At 41.5% G+C, this 16,080-nt stretch overlaps 1 protein-coding gene across 14 annotated transcripts in view; it reads right to left on the minus strand.

The window, feature by feature from the left end:
* The window catches only part of baiap2b (BAR/IMD domain containing adaptor protein 2b), a 77,408-nt gene that overhangs the window by 41,288 nt on the left and 20,040 nt on the right, over positions 1-16,080 (minus strand). For 13 of the 14 annotated variants that reach the window (XM_086304507.1, XM_086304504.1, XM_086304506.1 and 10 more), the window contains 2 exons: positions 8,776-8,851; positions 3,319-3,405 (listed from right to left, as the gene is read on the minus strand). In XM_086304507.1, coding sequence (XP_086160633.1) covers positions 3,319-3,405; positions 8,776-8,851 — 163 coding nt within the window. The remainder of the gene's footprint in view (positions 1-3,318; positions 3,406-8,775; positions 8,852-16,080) is intronic. The other variant, XM_086304510.1, reaches the window with a different exon arrangement.

The following is a 16,080-nucleotide window of genomic DNA, read 5'->3' on the forward strand; positions in this document are numbered from 1 at the left end:
GTTTCAGTTAGGAACTAGTTCCTTCGCCACACTGAAGCTAGGCTGTCCACACGGTCCTACAGCAACTTATGGTACTGGTCGAAGGTTGCTGCCACCTGGGGTAAGGTGCAGGGTGCCTTTTAAATCAAACCACTAAATTTCACCAAATAAGTAACTTTCAATGCCTTAATCTAACCAAGTGGTTTTTATGGTTGACTTACCTGTGACTTAGCCCACCTCCACCCTTTCAGCCTCCTCAAGTGGACTCTGCAGACCAACTTAGGACAGGCAACCAGTATTGACCAGGTGCCACTGCTATAAAATGCCTTGTGCTTAATGATTAGGCACAAACGCCATCTGACAAAGTGGATTTCACCATTTACAATTACAGGACAAGAAAAACTATCACAGACTCAAACTGCAAACGTCAGCCTCAAAGATTCATTCACGATTTCATTAAAACATCAGATCTTCCACAAACAGGACACTTATTGTAACTTAAAGCTGTTCAATAATGTCTAATATGATCAACTTTTGCGCCATCTTTTATTTAAGAGGAACGGCAGTGATCCGTTTAGCCTGGATAAGATCAGAGCTGCTAATGTGTGAGCTAATTCATCAACAGTCCAGTGCTTTTTCCATCCCACATTAAATTTTTCTCTTTGACCATCAAGGTCAATTTCTCAGCCCGACTTCACTTCCCTCCTCATTTCACCCTGTCACATGCAACTCTCCATCCTCTGCTCATGTGCTAATGCCATTAGCTGCTGTTCATTTTAATGCGCTGTGATTAATTACATTGTTTCAGAGAGTACAGTCGGAGGTGGCGGAGCCTTTCTGCCAGATTTCACTTTGAGAGTTGAAGCAGTCTGTAGTTTGGCCCTGTTACTTCAGCTCCACGGCGCCAACACATTTTCTCCTCAACAAAACCCAATTAAAGGAACAATTACAAGTTGGACGATTTTACAAATCTGCCTTCATTCCTCATTAATTATGAAGTTTGTGGTAAAGGCCTGGATGAGTGATTATCCCCAGCAAACACGCACACACAGTTTTGCTTATCTGGGATTCTGTGCTCGTGGCTCCGGTCACAGCTACAGACATGTGCCAGCTGAGGAAATTTAGTTCAGTCACACACACAAAACCAAACGCACAACCCTTGTTATCTGTTAATTAATAAGCTGGCAGGCTTGGGAGTTTTTCCACATTATGCAGCAACAATGGTGCTCAGTGTTTCCTCCGGCTTCTTCTGGAGCAAAACCGGCAAAACTGGCAAAAGGAGGCTGTTTACTTTATAACGTATCATTGAATTGGTCTAATGAGAAAAATTGGATAATTATCTCTCATCGCCTGCTCATGTATTTTTAATAATTCAGTATCTCCAGAAAACGTTCATATTTGTCTACTACTATTGCAGAAAAGAAAATCCCACTGAGACACTGTCATCTATGGATTAACTGGGAGAACTTTGATATAAATTGCACACTTCATACCGAGTGACTGCAGAATCATCCACAAACTACATTTTTCTTCTGTTTTCATCAGGTAATTCAGTGAAGCCGTGAGGCTTAACACCAGTAATGGAATATGCTAAAGAATCCACAAAAGCAATAACCGCCGTCAGAAGGGCTCCCCCTCCGCTCTGCACAGACCACAGCCGCTCTGAGCGCTGCTGATATGCAGAGACGGCATCAATCCATTTTGCTCAGCCTAGTCTGTCATTTCACTGGAGGCGGAGGGAAGTTCTGCTGAGTTGTTAAAGGGCTGCTGAGTCATGGTTAGGCTGCTAGAAAAAGAAACTGAAAAAGAAACACAAACATGCAGACAAAAAGACTACAGAAGCACAGTCGTGGAGGACAGAGAGCATGAAAGGCAAACAGAAGAGCAACCAAGCTGATGGAAATGGGGATGCAGAGATGGATGATGGGATGTCCTGTTAAGGAGTTTGCACACAAAGTCAAAAATTTGCATTTTTTAAAAAGAATCATCTCTAATGTATGAAAAGCGTTCATGTGTAGTGCATATTTGCATATATACACAATAAGTGACTCCTACAAACAGTTGCAAAACACTGTGACGGACATTTTGGGAGAAATATTTACTCATGATGAAAATAGTCTTGGTGTGCAAAGGCCTTTCCTCCTACTTTTAAGTGGCTTTAATGATTTATATTTAAAGTTAGTCACCGGCTTGGATGTTTAAACATTCAACCCTAAAACAGTGTGATATGAAAATGATTCAAACTACATAAAAAAAAATCATGGAGGCGAAACCGAATAGATAAAGAAAAGAGCTTTTCATATTGGAGCTCTACCCGGTATTTGCTCAAAGAGAGAAAGGGAGGAAAAGCGAAAAGATGTAGCTCCAGAAGAAATGCGAGGAAGCCCCCAAAAAAGGTCCTCACATGAATAATGGATGCAGCTTTTATATCCTCCTCAGTCACCTCAGATATGTCTGTTTCACACTCCTCTAACCATCTCTCCATCCTTTCTTCCTCCTCTCCTCTGCTGATTCAGGACACGCCTGCTATCTTACATCCCATCAAGGTGAAGGAAAGAAGAAGCCTCCACAATCCCGGACTAACAAAGACTCTGCACACGCCCCGGCATGTGACCTGGTCTACAATTATAACAGTGCTGTCCTGCTTCATACAACAGCTATCAGCTAGTTCTCATCAACACCAGTTATCACTATAGCTGCGTCTATACCAAACAGAACCAGAGCTGATCCAACCGAAACCAGACGACACGCTGCGTGAGAGCAAAGGGAGCTGGGAAATTTTTATCCTGACAACTTGCTGGAAGCGCCATTCAAAACAGGAAGATTTTTCATTAGCACTGTAAATATATTGAGGGCTTATTATGAATAGAAAGCAAATCCACCTCGCCATGTGCGCTCTTGTGAATACCAAATGCCAAACAAATTTGTAAATTTATTACTCGCTCACAGCGGTGCAATAAAAAAGTGACTGGAAAGCCTTTATCTTTCCGGAATGTGAGGAAACAAGGGATTAACCAAATGGGCAAGCTGTGACAATCATGCAGAATTAATTCTTCTCGAACCAGAATGTGTTTCACTGTATGAATTGGAGGTGATAATGTATCAAATAAGCTCTGAAGTGCAGGAAAAGACAGGCTAACGCTCATCTTTAAGATTTACACAACGTTCTGAAGCACTTAAGTGCTAGAAAAACATCTGTGAGTGTGTGTTTGGGTGTGTGTGTCCAATTTCAGGTTGGTCATCAGCTGCTTCTGCCCTACAGCACGATCCCATCCACCATCTGCTTGTGTAACCCCCCTGTACCCCATCAAGGGTGCTACTGCCACTACAAGGACTCACCAACATCCTTAGAGCCTTGACTTTCGCTGGCCATCTCGCCCATCCGCACCAGAGCGTCGAAGTAGCCCTTTGCAGCATATGTGACACCTGGAAACATGGAAGCATTGGGCATCAGATCAAGGGTGCGGAGTTGAAATGATGTCTTCTTCAGCTCTGCAACCATCCCCTACAACCCTCCCCTCCCCCAGAGAGGTAAGGTTGGGAGATCGACAGGCGGAAATGGAGACCAGGCGGGAAAAGAAAAAGCTCTATGGAGGCAACTACAGGAAACAGAAATCTCAAGACTGCCAGGTTAAAAAGCAAAGCACAACCTTTCACCACAAACTACTTTGGAAAAATCTATTTTAAAGGATTAGTTTATCCAAATTACAGGAAAATTAAAAAAAACAAACATGTTATTTGTTCATCTTCCCTGTTCTAATCAGTTTTAAAGGATTTCTTTTTTGGTCAGATTCTGTGTCAACAGAGAAAATGTAATATGTTTTTTGTTTTCTTGCAAAGTGAATACCATCCAGCTAACAGTTTTCCTATATTCAGCAGAATCACTCAGTAAATTTCCAAATTTGAAATGTGGGCATTTTGAAACCAACAGACTCTCTTCTTCTTAATTGACTTTTTCATTTCCTATTTACCTCGTTTATTATTACTTTCCTCTTTTATAATTTACCAGGAGAAACATTTTTAATGCTTAAAAAAAGTAATTTTGTTGTAAGTTGCACAAAGGTTCTTTTTCAGGTCATAAAGGGAAAAAAAGGTTTCTCTATTCTGGGCTATATATTGACAATGAGTTTGTTTCTTAGTTTCCTCCCATCATACAGTAATCTTATGTCTAAAATGTGAAAACAATGCAGTTTTCAAGTAGACATCACATTGAAGTAAACCGACAACCCGACAAATCCTGCATTTCACTGATCTAAATTTTAGGTTTATACGTTTTTAATCATCATCATCTGATACATTCTCTGATTGGAGTAGGCAGCACTCAGAAAATAGAGGAAATAGAGTCATGTGACGGAGCACACACAGAGCGTGACGGAGAGAGCAGGAACTGAGGGGAGGGGAAAGAGCTCGGGTTTTTGGTATGGAGAGATCACAGAATCATTTTATGTCTGCTACTTTTGTTTATTTGATCTTTTTTCTGGATACAGTTCCAAAATTAAATCATCCATCAGTTACCCTGACCTGTCATCAGTTATAGATCTGCATCACATTAAGTCGAAATATCAACTCCCATTTAAACTGGTCTAGTTTATCAGAGTCTGGTGATATTTAGTCTCTGGCTGCACAACATTGTAGTGATGAAGACTTTGAAGATCTGTCCCTTGGTTATTCACTCAGCCAGGGTCACATGAGTTAGTCTAGGCTCAGTGAGAAAAGCCTCTCGGCTCCAGGAACCATCGTGAGAAGGATCTTATTCCATTCTTTGAAACTGATGATGACTTTGTCTGTTGTGTTGATGTTGAAACTTTTATTTTATTTTATCGTTTATTTGTGGGTTGTGAGTGTGATACAGATGAGTGGAGGAGGAAAACTCAGCCTGAAATCAGTCGTACTGCATAAAGGCACTTTGCATCCATCCCAAAAGGTAATTCTGTATATTTAAAAAATAATAATTATGAAACTATAACAGCCTCTTTGGAGAAGTGGAAATACAATGAGAAGAAATGAAACATGAAAAATATAAAATATGAATATTTGTATTGTTTTTTTGTTTTGTTTTTTTATTCAGTGCCATGTAATACGAATAACGTGAGGGCATTTTAAACATTGTTTACCCTTATGGATCCAAAACCTGTTTGAATCTGCTCAATAATGCTGTAACGAACTACAAATGGAATAAAGAAAGCTAATGGCACTTGTAACTTATATGCAGCTGCTTGAGATTAATCTTAAAACCGATTTCCTCATTGTCTTGATAAAGGTATGAGGCACCAAACTTCAGGGCGATTATCAGTGTGTGAAGTTATGATTTTATGTGACGTGTCGCCCTCGCTTGTCCAAGACAAATTTCTCCCAAGGGAGACAATAAGGACTAATCTAATCTAATCTCATCTAATTTAATCTAGACCAGCAGAGTAATGTTTCTTCTCTAGTTTAATAAACTAGCTGATTGAGTTAAATTTCTTTTGGTGGTTTAAAACTCCAAGTTTGTCCTTCATATACAGGTTATAAATGTTTTAGTCTAATCAAATTAGTTATGAACCTGGACCCTCAGATTTTGGACTAAATTAAACACAGATGCTGTAGAGGTTCTGAAATATAAGCAAAAACACCAAGTAGGTGAACAATATGTTTGCTTTTTTGAATATGTGCCACTTGGTGCACTTGAAATTTACATTATGACAGACAATAAAAATGATTTGCATGGCATAAGCAGAAAAAATAAGTATTCTCGTAATTTGGATGAACTAAAGCTTTAAAATCCTAATGGCACCTCACATCTTTACAGCCCCATACATAATAATATGCTGACAAACCCTTTCACAGCAGTGATGTGTAAGCACTCTACAATTCAAATACTGTCGACCATTATTCTCTGCGGTGTATCGCCACAGAAGCCGGGGACACGAGCCGAGACACGGCGGTGACTCAGGGCTTAGAAATGAGGGCAAGACAGCCTCAGGCAGCGGTGACGGTGAATTAAAGCAGGTCAGGGGTCAGCTACACGGGGAGTGAAAGTCATGATGACAGAGGACACATGCCCAGTCAGGATATACATATGGATGAGCGCTGAGTTTATTACAGGGCCGTCATGTTGATGAGTGTGTTTTGAACTGCCAGAGAAGGTTCATGCAGAATCCCACAGAGAGAGCAGGAAAATGACAAGTATTCATATCCCCGCATGGAAAACAATGAAAATCTATTCACATCTAGAAGTCCGCGGAGACACTGAGCTATGCAAGTTATTGTTCTGTAAATTAAGACAGCGTCTGGCTTCTCAGTCTGCACAAGCACTTAACAATTTCATTTCTCCAGTAAGACGATTTTGTGAGGACTCTTTTATGAAAACCAGGAATAAAAAGCCACAAAAGTCTTTACACAGCAGTGCAACCCTCCTCCGTAAGCTATGACAGTGACAGGCCAAGACCCTTTTCCGGCTTCTCTGAAGCCTGGCTTGAGTTAAGCTTAGGTAGGATATGAGTGGATGCGAAAGCAAGGGGATGGAGGTAAGGCTAAGATGGCTGGGTGAGCAAGGCTAATTTAATCGATGTGCAGAGAAATCTCAGCCGGGAGGAGAGCAGGTCCAGGTGAAGCCGGATTAGCTCCAGGGAATGCTTTGCTTGTCTGTCAGCTGGAAAGTGACAGAGAGGCACAGAAGCAGGAGAAAAAATAAAGAAGAAGAGAAGAAGAAGAAGAAGAAGAAGAAGAAGAAGGCAGAGGACGAGGAAAAGGAGGACCTGCCTGTAAAGAGGATTAGAACAGTGATATAAAGCCAATACAGAGCAGAGCAGATGAAACATAAACAAGGTTTAAATCAGCTGAGGTTGGTGACACGTGACTCATGTTAATGTCATCAATTTCAAAATCAAGCTTTCCACAACCTCAATCAAGCCTCCTCTCACATTCCTCCACAGAAAGCAGACAAATCTGATTCAGCTCAAAACCCGAACGTCTCGTTTATAAATGGGCTAAATTTGGAAAAAGACAGCTCCTGATTACAGCTTCAAATATTCTCCTGTTTTATGGTAACTGAACCAAACAAGCAGATTAAAGATAAACTAAAGTTACTAGTTTTTAATTAACTGCTTTTGAAGAAAAGGTTGGCCATTACTAAATCACAGAGCCATCAGTAGACACATCTTTGTACTCTTGTAAGCTTAAAGGTTCCACTGAGACCAACGATTTTTCAGTGATGTCACCAAACAAGACAGAAATCTCAGTCTCAGCTGAACAGCCCAGTTTTGACATCTTCCTTTTATTTGATTTCACATGTGTTCTCCTCTTTCTCCACAAGCACAGCATGTTCCAGCCGCACAGCTCCCACGTTTCTGCTGCAGCCCTGCACCACGCTGCAATTAAGATTTTAATAAAGAGAGAGTTTGGCTGAGCGCTACATCCCAAACCACACTGTGCTCATCGAGCCCAGAAAGCAGGCTCCTTCCTGCATCATTCTGGTCCTCTCAGTCCGCTGAGATGTCAAGCTGCCGCCCCACTTCTAGTACGAGGAGGGGCTGCACTGGCATTTTTCCTATGACAATAGATGCTTGCTGGGTGCCCAGCCCCACTCTAAACTCTGCCTCTGTGCCGCTGCTTGGCATTGATGAAGTGTAATCCCCACTCAGAGAGTCGCAGGGCTATTTTTAGCCTTATCTATCAGACTAGAGTGAGGCCTTCTTTATTGTTCTTGCAGGCTGCCGAGTCTTCCCTGCATTTCCTCTCCGAGCACACAAAGGAGAGCCCGGTTCGAAACCGCACGCAGCATACCAAGCAAGTCTGCACCATCACTGAATATATGATACGACCCCGATAACCTCCTCTTCCTCCTCCTCATCCTCCTCCCTCCACAGAGTGACATCTAAGAGCAGAGCTGGAAGGTTTTCTTATCAATAAATGAGCTCAACATGGTTGGAGGCGTGTGTTATCTAAATACATATACTGTACAAGGCATCAGTACAAGCATTATCGGCCTGACCCAGAGGCATGAAATCACGTTATCCATGCTGACTGCGTAGCTTTAGTTAATCAGAGTTTGTGAAGTTAAAGAATAAGCCACTGGACATTCTCCAGGATTCCAATAACTGCTGAGAATTTTGGAATTTCTGTTTTTGTGAACATTTGTCTCGCAGTCTTTTCCTTCTACCTTCTCCTTTTTTCAAAACATTTTTTTATCCTGTCTTGTCCTGAATACCGGCTCTGCTCGTTCTCATTTCTTGGGCCTCATGGGGTAGGGGTACCGTTATTCTCACGACTCTCCCTGTTCCACTTTGCATTGGCTAATGCTCCACTTAGCTCCCTCTGGATATTTCCTGTGTTTTGTCTTTGACCTTGACTGAGTGTATACCTCAGTTTCCCACACCTCCCTACTCTTTGCCCCCCACGCACACACAATCACACCAATTCAAACCTCAAAAAGCAATGACAAAGGATAAAAAGGTAGAGACAGACGTTAATGAGAATGATGAGAGGAACTGCTGGTGGACAGAAAGGAGGAAGACATCACAGCGGAACAATCACAGGACATCACAGCACAATACCGAACGTGTGAATAAGATCTAGGCACAAACTAGTGTGTGTAGTTTAAAAGCTTCTGATGGGGATTGTAAGCTTGGCATCAACAATGCTCTTAACGTGAATATCTGAGCCATCGTCACCCTAAAGCTAACCAGTCTCCAGGTAAATCAAGACGATACAGAAGCAGCGCCAAGTGTCGGGTGAGCTGGCCCTCTGCCTGGACGACTGGAGGAACGAGAGAACGACGAAGACAGACGGTAAACAAGAAATGGTTGGTGTACTCACTGGTGAGCGCCTTCTCATAGCTTTTTGCCATGGCTATGAAGTTCCGTAAGCACGGGTTAAACTGCTCCATGATGGACTGGAAAAGGAGAGAGAAAAAAGAGAAGGTATGCTTGGTTAGAAGCAGGAAAGATACGATACAAACACCGACATGAGCTACAGTGACAGAGCTCTGCTCTTTACTGGGGCATGAGCACACACACACACACACACACACACACACACACACACACACACACACACACACACACACACACACACACACATAGACAGAGTAAACTAAGCCAACCACGAGGAAAAGGAGAGCAGAGGATTCATTTCAAGACTCCGAGCCTGACGATGAGGATGGTTGGATGAAATAGAGGGAAAGAGTCACTGAGGGAGGGCTTATATTTGTATGTTTGTGTGGTGCTTTGTCCCCTCAGCTCCCCTGCTGTATGAATTAAAAATAAAATCTGGTTTTGGCCGCTGAATCCTTCAGCTCAGCAGCAGACCTGGACCCAGTGCCATTTCCCTCTGTCTCCCTAACACTTGAACTCTGGCACACTGCTCCTGCTAATTGCTTTTGTGGCCAAAAATAACACAAAATTTGCCTTTTCACCGGCGGTCATCGAGTCTCAGAGGTCAGTACCAGAAATTCAGACAAATGAAATCAAGACGATCATCGTTGGACCCAAAAAGCCCCATTCATACATAGCGGAAGTGAACTTAAACAAGCTTATACCATCTACAGCTTGCAGGACATCAATAATACTTTTTCAAATAAAATATTTATTAAAACTACAAAGAAAGTTTGCTAAAATAAAATAAATACAAACAAATGATTCCTTATGGTGTCTTATACACCCAGCAACATTTTTTTCCACTTAAATATTTACTCACTAACTTTCAGTTTAACCTGTTAAAATCTACGGTGTCAACTCTCCTAGGGTTCGGGTTGGGTTTTATTTAGCCACATACCAAATAGGAAAACTTTCACAAGCTAGAAGATGTTAACTCCTAAATGAAGTCTCACACATAAACAATGTTTCCAAGCAAACAAATGAAAACAGTAGTGGCCGTTAACCTAACCCAAACCCTAGAGGGTCAGTGTTGGATATTAAGAGGTTAATGTCCAGTACTTTAGCTGCTCTTTGTGTTCCGCGTTAATCATCCTGATCACATACGGAACGGCGGGTTTACCAAAGCTTCTTTAGCTGGAAGAAGGTGCCTGCTGCTGGAAATGAGATTGATGAGAGCGGTGATAGTGAACCAGAACAGTAAAATTGCTTAACGCTTCGCAGCTCTGAGGCGCTGCGGGGCAAGGTGATAACTCTCACATTACAAATCGCTTTTTCCATCATTAATACAAAATACAGAGAACACTAACACCGAAACTAAGCACCCCAATCTTTGCTTATATGTTCTTGTACAGCACAGCACTTCATTTTTTATTCAGTGAAGCATTAAACAGAATAGGCAATTCCGAAAAGTCAGATTCTGTAGATATCTGCTAAACGGAGTGGGGGAGATTAAGTCAAACATCAAGAACAGCAAAGTGGGTGAAGACAGATCATGTGTTTAGATGAATTTGCTGATTATTGCCTGTGAAACATTCAGCAACATAACACGCTGCTCTGGGAGATTGGCAGCAGAGAGAAAACGTCACAGCTGGAGCTGCAATAATAGAGAAGACTGGCAAAATACTGCAACAAGCTGGTAATACGATGAGTAAAAATGAGCAACGCTGTGACTTAAAGCACAGGGAAAAACTGCCAATATCAAGTTCAGACTACTCCCCAACAGATATACACATAAAACAGTGCACGAATCCAAATCTCCTTCCTTCATGACAGATGGCCAAGCATTGGTCAGCAGCGCACAAGCAGTGAAGTGCATCCACAACGAGAACAAACAAACAGAGGCCCGAGGCCTTGTTAGGAAGTGAAGAAAAAGTCAAGAACAAATGCGTAATGAGTTTTACTGTCTGTCTCTGCAGTGACTCAGCCTCCCCCTCAATCCAAGCTGCCCTTTCACTCTCGCTGCATCTCCGGCCAAACCCAGCAATTTAAAAAGCAGAAATCTTCTCTCTGCAACTTTCTTTTCAAACTTGCCAGAGAGGCAGCACGGATGGAAGCAGAGGGAAGGTAAAGGGAGTGAGGGATGAGCAGCATCTAACAAACAGCCTTAATCTAAGCCATCATGACTATGATCCAAATCCTAGAAAGTGCAAAAAGGCGCTTAAATCAGTTATGGCACACTGACTAATGAGGTGAATAGAACATCACTCATGTCTTAACAATCAAAGCCTGTTGGAAGTTAAGTAAACAGTTTCTAAAGTCAGCGTGTTCAATGGAAATGGTGATAGAGAATGTATGTATCCTTTAACTTTTTCATTTCTATTCAGTACACGGGGATCTGCCAGGCCCGGGAGCCGTCGCCAGTCCCCTTCGAGGCCTTCCCCAAACCACAGCTCAATTCATGTCAAAGCATCACCTTTACCTAGTAAAACGCTGTCAAACCTAAAATGAGGACGTGGGCCCAGCTAGTGAAATATAAAAGGCCCACGCTAATTTTGGTATTTTCAGATAGTAGAAACATTTTTGTAGTTCTCTAGTCGTTCAAGGACGCGTCCCAGACTTTCCATGTGAGCACTGCAGGAACTACAAACTGCAAAAACTTCCTGGAGTATACATAGGTCCCCTTAGACCATTAAAGTGGGCTCTTATTTCCATGTAAGTACCCCAAAACTAGTAAGACACAAGGCCAAAGTTTGCAGGGTTTCTAGTGTGCTTGAAGTATCTGAAAAGGTCCTCTGCAAACATCAATTTGCCAGATACCACAGGGCACCTTGGTCTTGTAGAGTGCAAGGACCAACAGATTCTGAGAACAGCGTATTTAATCAGTGAATTTAGAAGCATATCACTGTTTGATATTGGCTTACGACTTCAGTTGAGGCAGTAAGGATGCTTGTGTTCTTTTCAAAGTGCCTGAAGGAAGAAGCACAAAGGGACAGAGCAGACAGAATAATGAGTATTCTGCAAAGAAAGAGTAGGGTACGTTTAAATTTGATGGATGCCTTTTTTCCAAGTCAGCCTGCTACACGGGACGCCTGCTCATGCCCACCGGCTGACGCAGAATAGTCACCTTGGTTCACAAACCTCTCCATGATTTCAAAGAAATGGAAGCGGGAAGTAGGACAGGACGACACAGGGCTGCAAGGAAAATAGGCTGACTGCCCGGTCAGTGAGATGAGCTTCAAGGTGCACAAATGAGATGAGGTTGGTTTAGTTTGGCACCAAGGAAGAGTTAGAGGAGTGGGACATGCAGGGAAATGGACTGAAACTAAATGCATAAAAGTATTTTCGGCTTTGCAAGGTTCTGGGTCCAAAACTGGTTTTGCATGTGATCAGAAGCACCCTGCTGTGGATACTGACATTGCTGCATTGCTACAATATGATGTCATAAATGCTTTGTGTGTGTGCACACACACATAAAGAAAAAAGGCCATTGGTGGTGTTTCTTTGTGGCTTTCCTGGCAAAAACAAACCTAATTATATCCAGATCCCCTCTCTCCCATCTCTGGGTGCATTTTCTGTTATGCAAGGCGTCGGCTGCTGAACAAACCCAGTACGGAGGAACACTCCTAGCAGCAGTAATCATCACCATGGCTGTACCACCAGTTGGCAGGAAGAAAGGAACGATCAACAAAAGAATATAAATAGATGATGGAAAGCGGCCTGGATCTCATGTCTAAATAAACAGAGCGAGGAACGGGGAACGACTGTGTGAAGAAGTGTGTGTCTGTGTATGCGTTTGCGTGAGTGTCACTGTGTGAGCTGCGTTATGTAATCACTGTCAGACAGGTCCAGCTTCATGTGTTGCATTCCTGATTCTTGATGTGATGCTTCCTATTAAAATACCTTAACTATTTCATATGCGCTACTTACTGACACATTCAGCTGCACACTAGAAACAGTCATTGTGACCACTGTGTTCACTGTAAGCACGGAGAAATTATAAAACAGAAACATTGCAAAGGAAAAGCTCTTTGCTTTGATGGGTCAAATTATTTTATATATTTTCTCTCCTCAGTTTCTCTCTCGTCTGAAGCGAGCAGTTTAAGAGCTAAAAAACTGTCCGAAACCAAGCAGTTTTTATATATGTGGCACTAAACTCTAACTCAGGTCTGATTCTCAGCAGTGTGATATCAGTCAAGTCTGAATTCATGCAAGATTTCTGTCACCCACCTGACCTAAGTGCCTTTCTGCCAGAGTGAGCGCCTGAGTGATTTCGACAGATGTAGTGTAGTTACAAGTGGCCCTTCACATGCTGAAATTCAGCATCCTGATCCAACCACCTCGGCTTCAACTGCACACCCACCAAAAACCTCTATACACAACAGAATACACTCAAATAGATATGCCAGAAATCCTGACTTTAAGTAATCTGATTACACCTAAATGTTTTATGTAATGTTGTTACTTAACCACAGTGTAGAAAATTAACTCCATGGAATCTGGTCACATTAAATTTACTTGATTTAATGGTTTAATTATATGAAGTAAGTAAGTAAAATTTTATTTTGCCTTTCTAGATAAAAAGATCTCAAAGTGCTTCACAAAAAAAACAAAAACAGACAGAAGGTAACAAAATGCAATTCGAAAAAGATGTTTTTAGTTGTTTTTTTAAAAGAGAATAGAATAGAATAGAATTCAACTTTATTGTCATTGCACATGCACAGGTACAGGGCAACGAAATGCAGTTTGCATCCATCCAGAAGTGCTTTAGTGATATAGATATATTACAATAAATATAGATATGTAAATATATTACAGAAATGGGTCTATTATGGTATGTTATAATGTACACGGTATGAAGTATGTTGTGAATATTCTATAACTATAAGTATGTACAGGCTGTAGTGAGTACAAGCTATGTACAGGCTATGAACAGGATATAAATATGAAAAACTATACAGAATATGAAATAAATAACTTTACAGAATCTGAGATATACAGCTATACAGAACTATGCAAGTTGTAAACAGCTGTAGGGTTAAAAATTATCGTATGTACAGAATGATTATTACAGAGCTATACAGTAGTGCAGAGACTACTGAGTCCACAGATCTTAAGCTCAGTTGGAGAGAGTTCCAATAACTAAACCTTCAGTTTTATATATTTTAGTTGCATTTTACTCCAAGAATCTTTTTTTGTGCGTATTGCATTGGGTGCATTTTTTAATGAAAGTTGCTGACTGCAGTCTTGAAGTCAAACATCTGTGCAGAGGAACAGCAGCATACTTCACTGAATACCAATTCACCACCAATTTTAAGTTCTTGACATTTTCCAAGTTCAGTTGGGTCCATGCTGGAGTTCTACAACTTTGCCCTTCACACACACAAACAAACCGGGTAACAACTGTGAATAATGTAAAGACTCTCAGCCGGCACCAAACAGTCAATCATTATCAATGCAATAAACATGCCATAATTCACGGGTTCTCCCCTGGTCACGACATGCTCATGCGGTTTAGGGGATAATCTAATAGGATCATTAATTTGTCCGGTCCTTGCTTAATCCACACTCAATCAGTCGAGATTGTTCCTTCAGCAACAGGGGCTGAGGCTGATTAGCATTCCACTGAATGAAAGACCATATTTAACTGACTGCATGGGAAATGAGAAGGATTACAGAGCAAACGTTGCTTTGTCTCACTTTGCCCGTTTGCTCCAGTCACGTGTTCTAATTGACTCACTAATCACTCTTACCAATTAAGCATCAAACCTCCACAACAATACAGGGATTGTCTTATCACGTTGCAGCTTTGGGGGAACACGAGTGAATGTTATCTGGAGGGAAATTATAAGCATATCTTCAAGAAAAAGTTGAAAAATTGTCATCAAGACACAAGTGATGACAAAGATACTCTGATTTCTGCTCTTTTTAGATCACGAGTTTTTAATCAATCATTAATGGACTTTGAGTGTCACTGAGGCCGCAGTTTTTTTAATGTGACAAGCGCAGACTAAATGCTAAAGAGGAGATAATCTACCGTGAAGCACATCGCTGATCCCAGAGTGAAGATAGAAACGATAAGCAAATAATTAGCTGACTAAAGAGCAAAATGGAATTAACCTTTGGGAGGGCAAAGTCTGGCCAAGAGATAGTAACTGTAGCAACATGAGGCATATTTAAGAAAGAAACAAATGTTCATATAATTATTTAGTAAAAAGGAGAGAAAATTAAGCTTTGCCGAGTGCACAGCAACCATCTACGAGAAATAAGATGCATTAATAGATCAAATGAATTATCAATCCAATAGACAGACAGAGTACTGGAAGCATGTGAGCATCCTCATGCAGTCTCACACAGACTACGCACATGACTTTAGAGCAGTACGATCCATCTCCCTGACATGTTATCGGTCTGTTCGGTGAAATATTTATCTTCCTCCACATCTCACCAGCACTTGGCCAGACAGATGTTCATCCTGGAAGCATCCGAGCGTGGCAGAATGACTGTTTGTGTGCGTGCGCAAAAGCACAACTCTGGAACAACCTTCTGTTTGCAGCACTTTAATGGTCCTGTGTGTGTGTGTGTGTGTGTGTGTGTGTGTGTGTGTGTGTGTGTGTGTGTGTGTGTGTGTGTGTGTGTGTGTGTGTGTTCACAGAGCACTGTGCTGGCAGGAAGGACTGGCTGTTTGCATAACTAAACAAAGTATGGGTCTATCTGCTAACTAAGGATCGCATTTTCTGTCCTGACAGCTTTATGATTAAGCTCCGGTTGTGGTTAGGACAGTAAAAATAATTGGCAACCACCGGAAAAACATGTTGGCTTAAAGAAACCAAGATCAAATGTTGGTATGAGTTGGGATGAAAACTGCAAAACAGCCAATGTGGTTATTGGAGACTCGGTTTAGTTTTTCTCCACCACAAAAATGAGCTCACGAGAGGCCAAGCATATTTACCTGACATTACCTCAAGAGCTGAAGAGCAAACGTAATTTAAAATAAAAGGAAAACAGTACAGAATCAGGAGTCTTCCACTTTGAGCTTGCTGAAATGATCAGCTGTTTCAGGTGATAAACGATGAGTCTGAAACCAAAGTCAGCTGATTTCACTGCATCTTTGGCTCCAGCTTCCCTGCCAACCTGAACTGGAGGAGCAGCTAAGAAGATTTCTCAAATCCTGCATTATCATTTTATTTTGTTTTTGTGTAGTTGGAAACAAAACGTGTGTAGTAAACACCACCTTGGCCACAGGTACACTGAGATTTTTGGCGTACCTTGTTTTCAATTTAACATCTTGTTTGAAAGGTGTGATTTG

The sequence above is a fragment of the Aulonocara sp. 'chitande type north' Nkhata Bay genome, linkage group LG8, assembly GCF_057382095.1.
Source record: "Aulonocara sp. 'chitande type north' Nkhata Bay isolate Kocher_YH1m ecotype deep benthic linkage group LG8, A_spYH_male_GT1.1, whole genome shotgun sequence".
Lineage (NCBI taxonomy): Eukaryota > Metazoa > Chordata > Actinopteri > Cichliformes > Cichlidae > Aulonocara > Aulonocara sp. 'chitande type north' Nkhata Bay.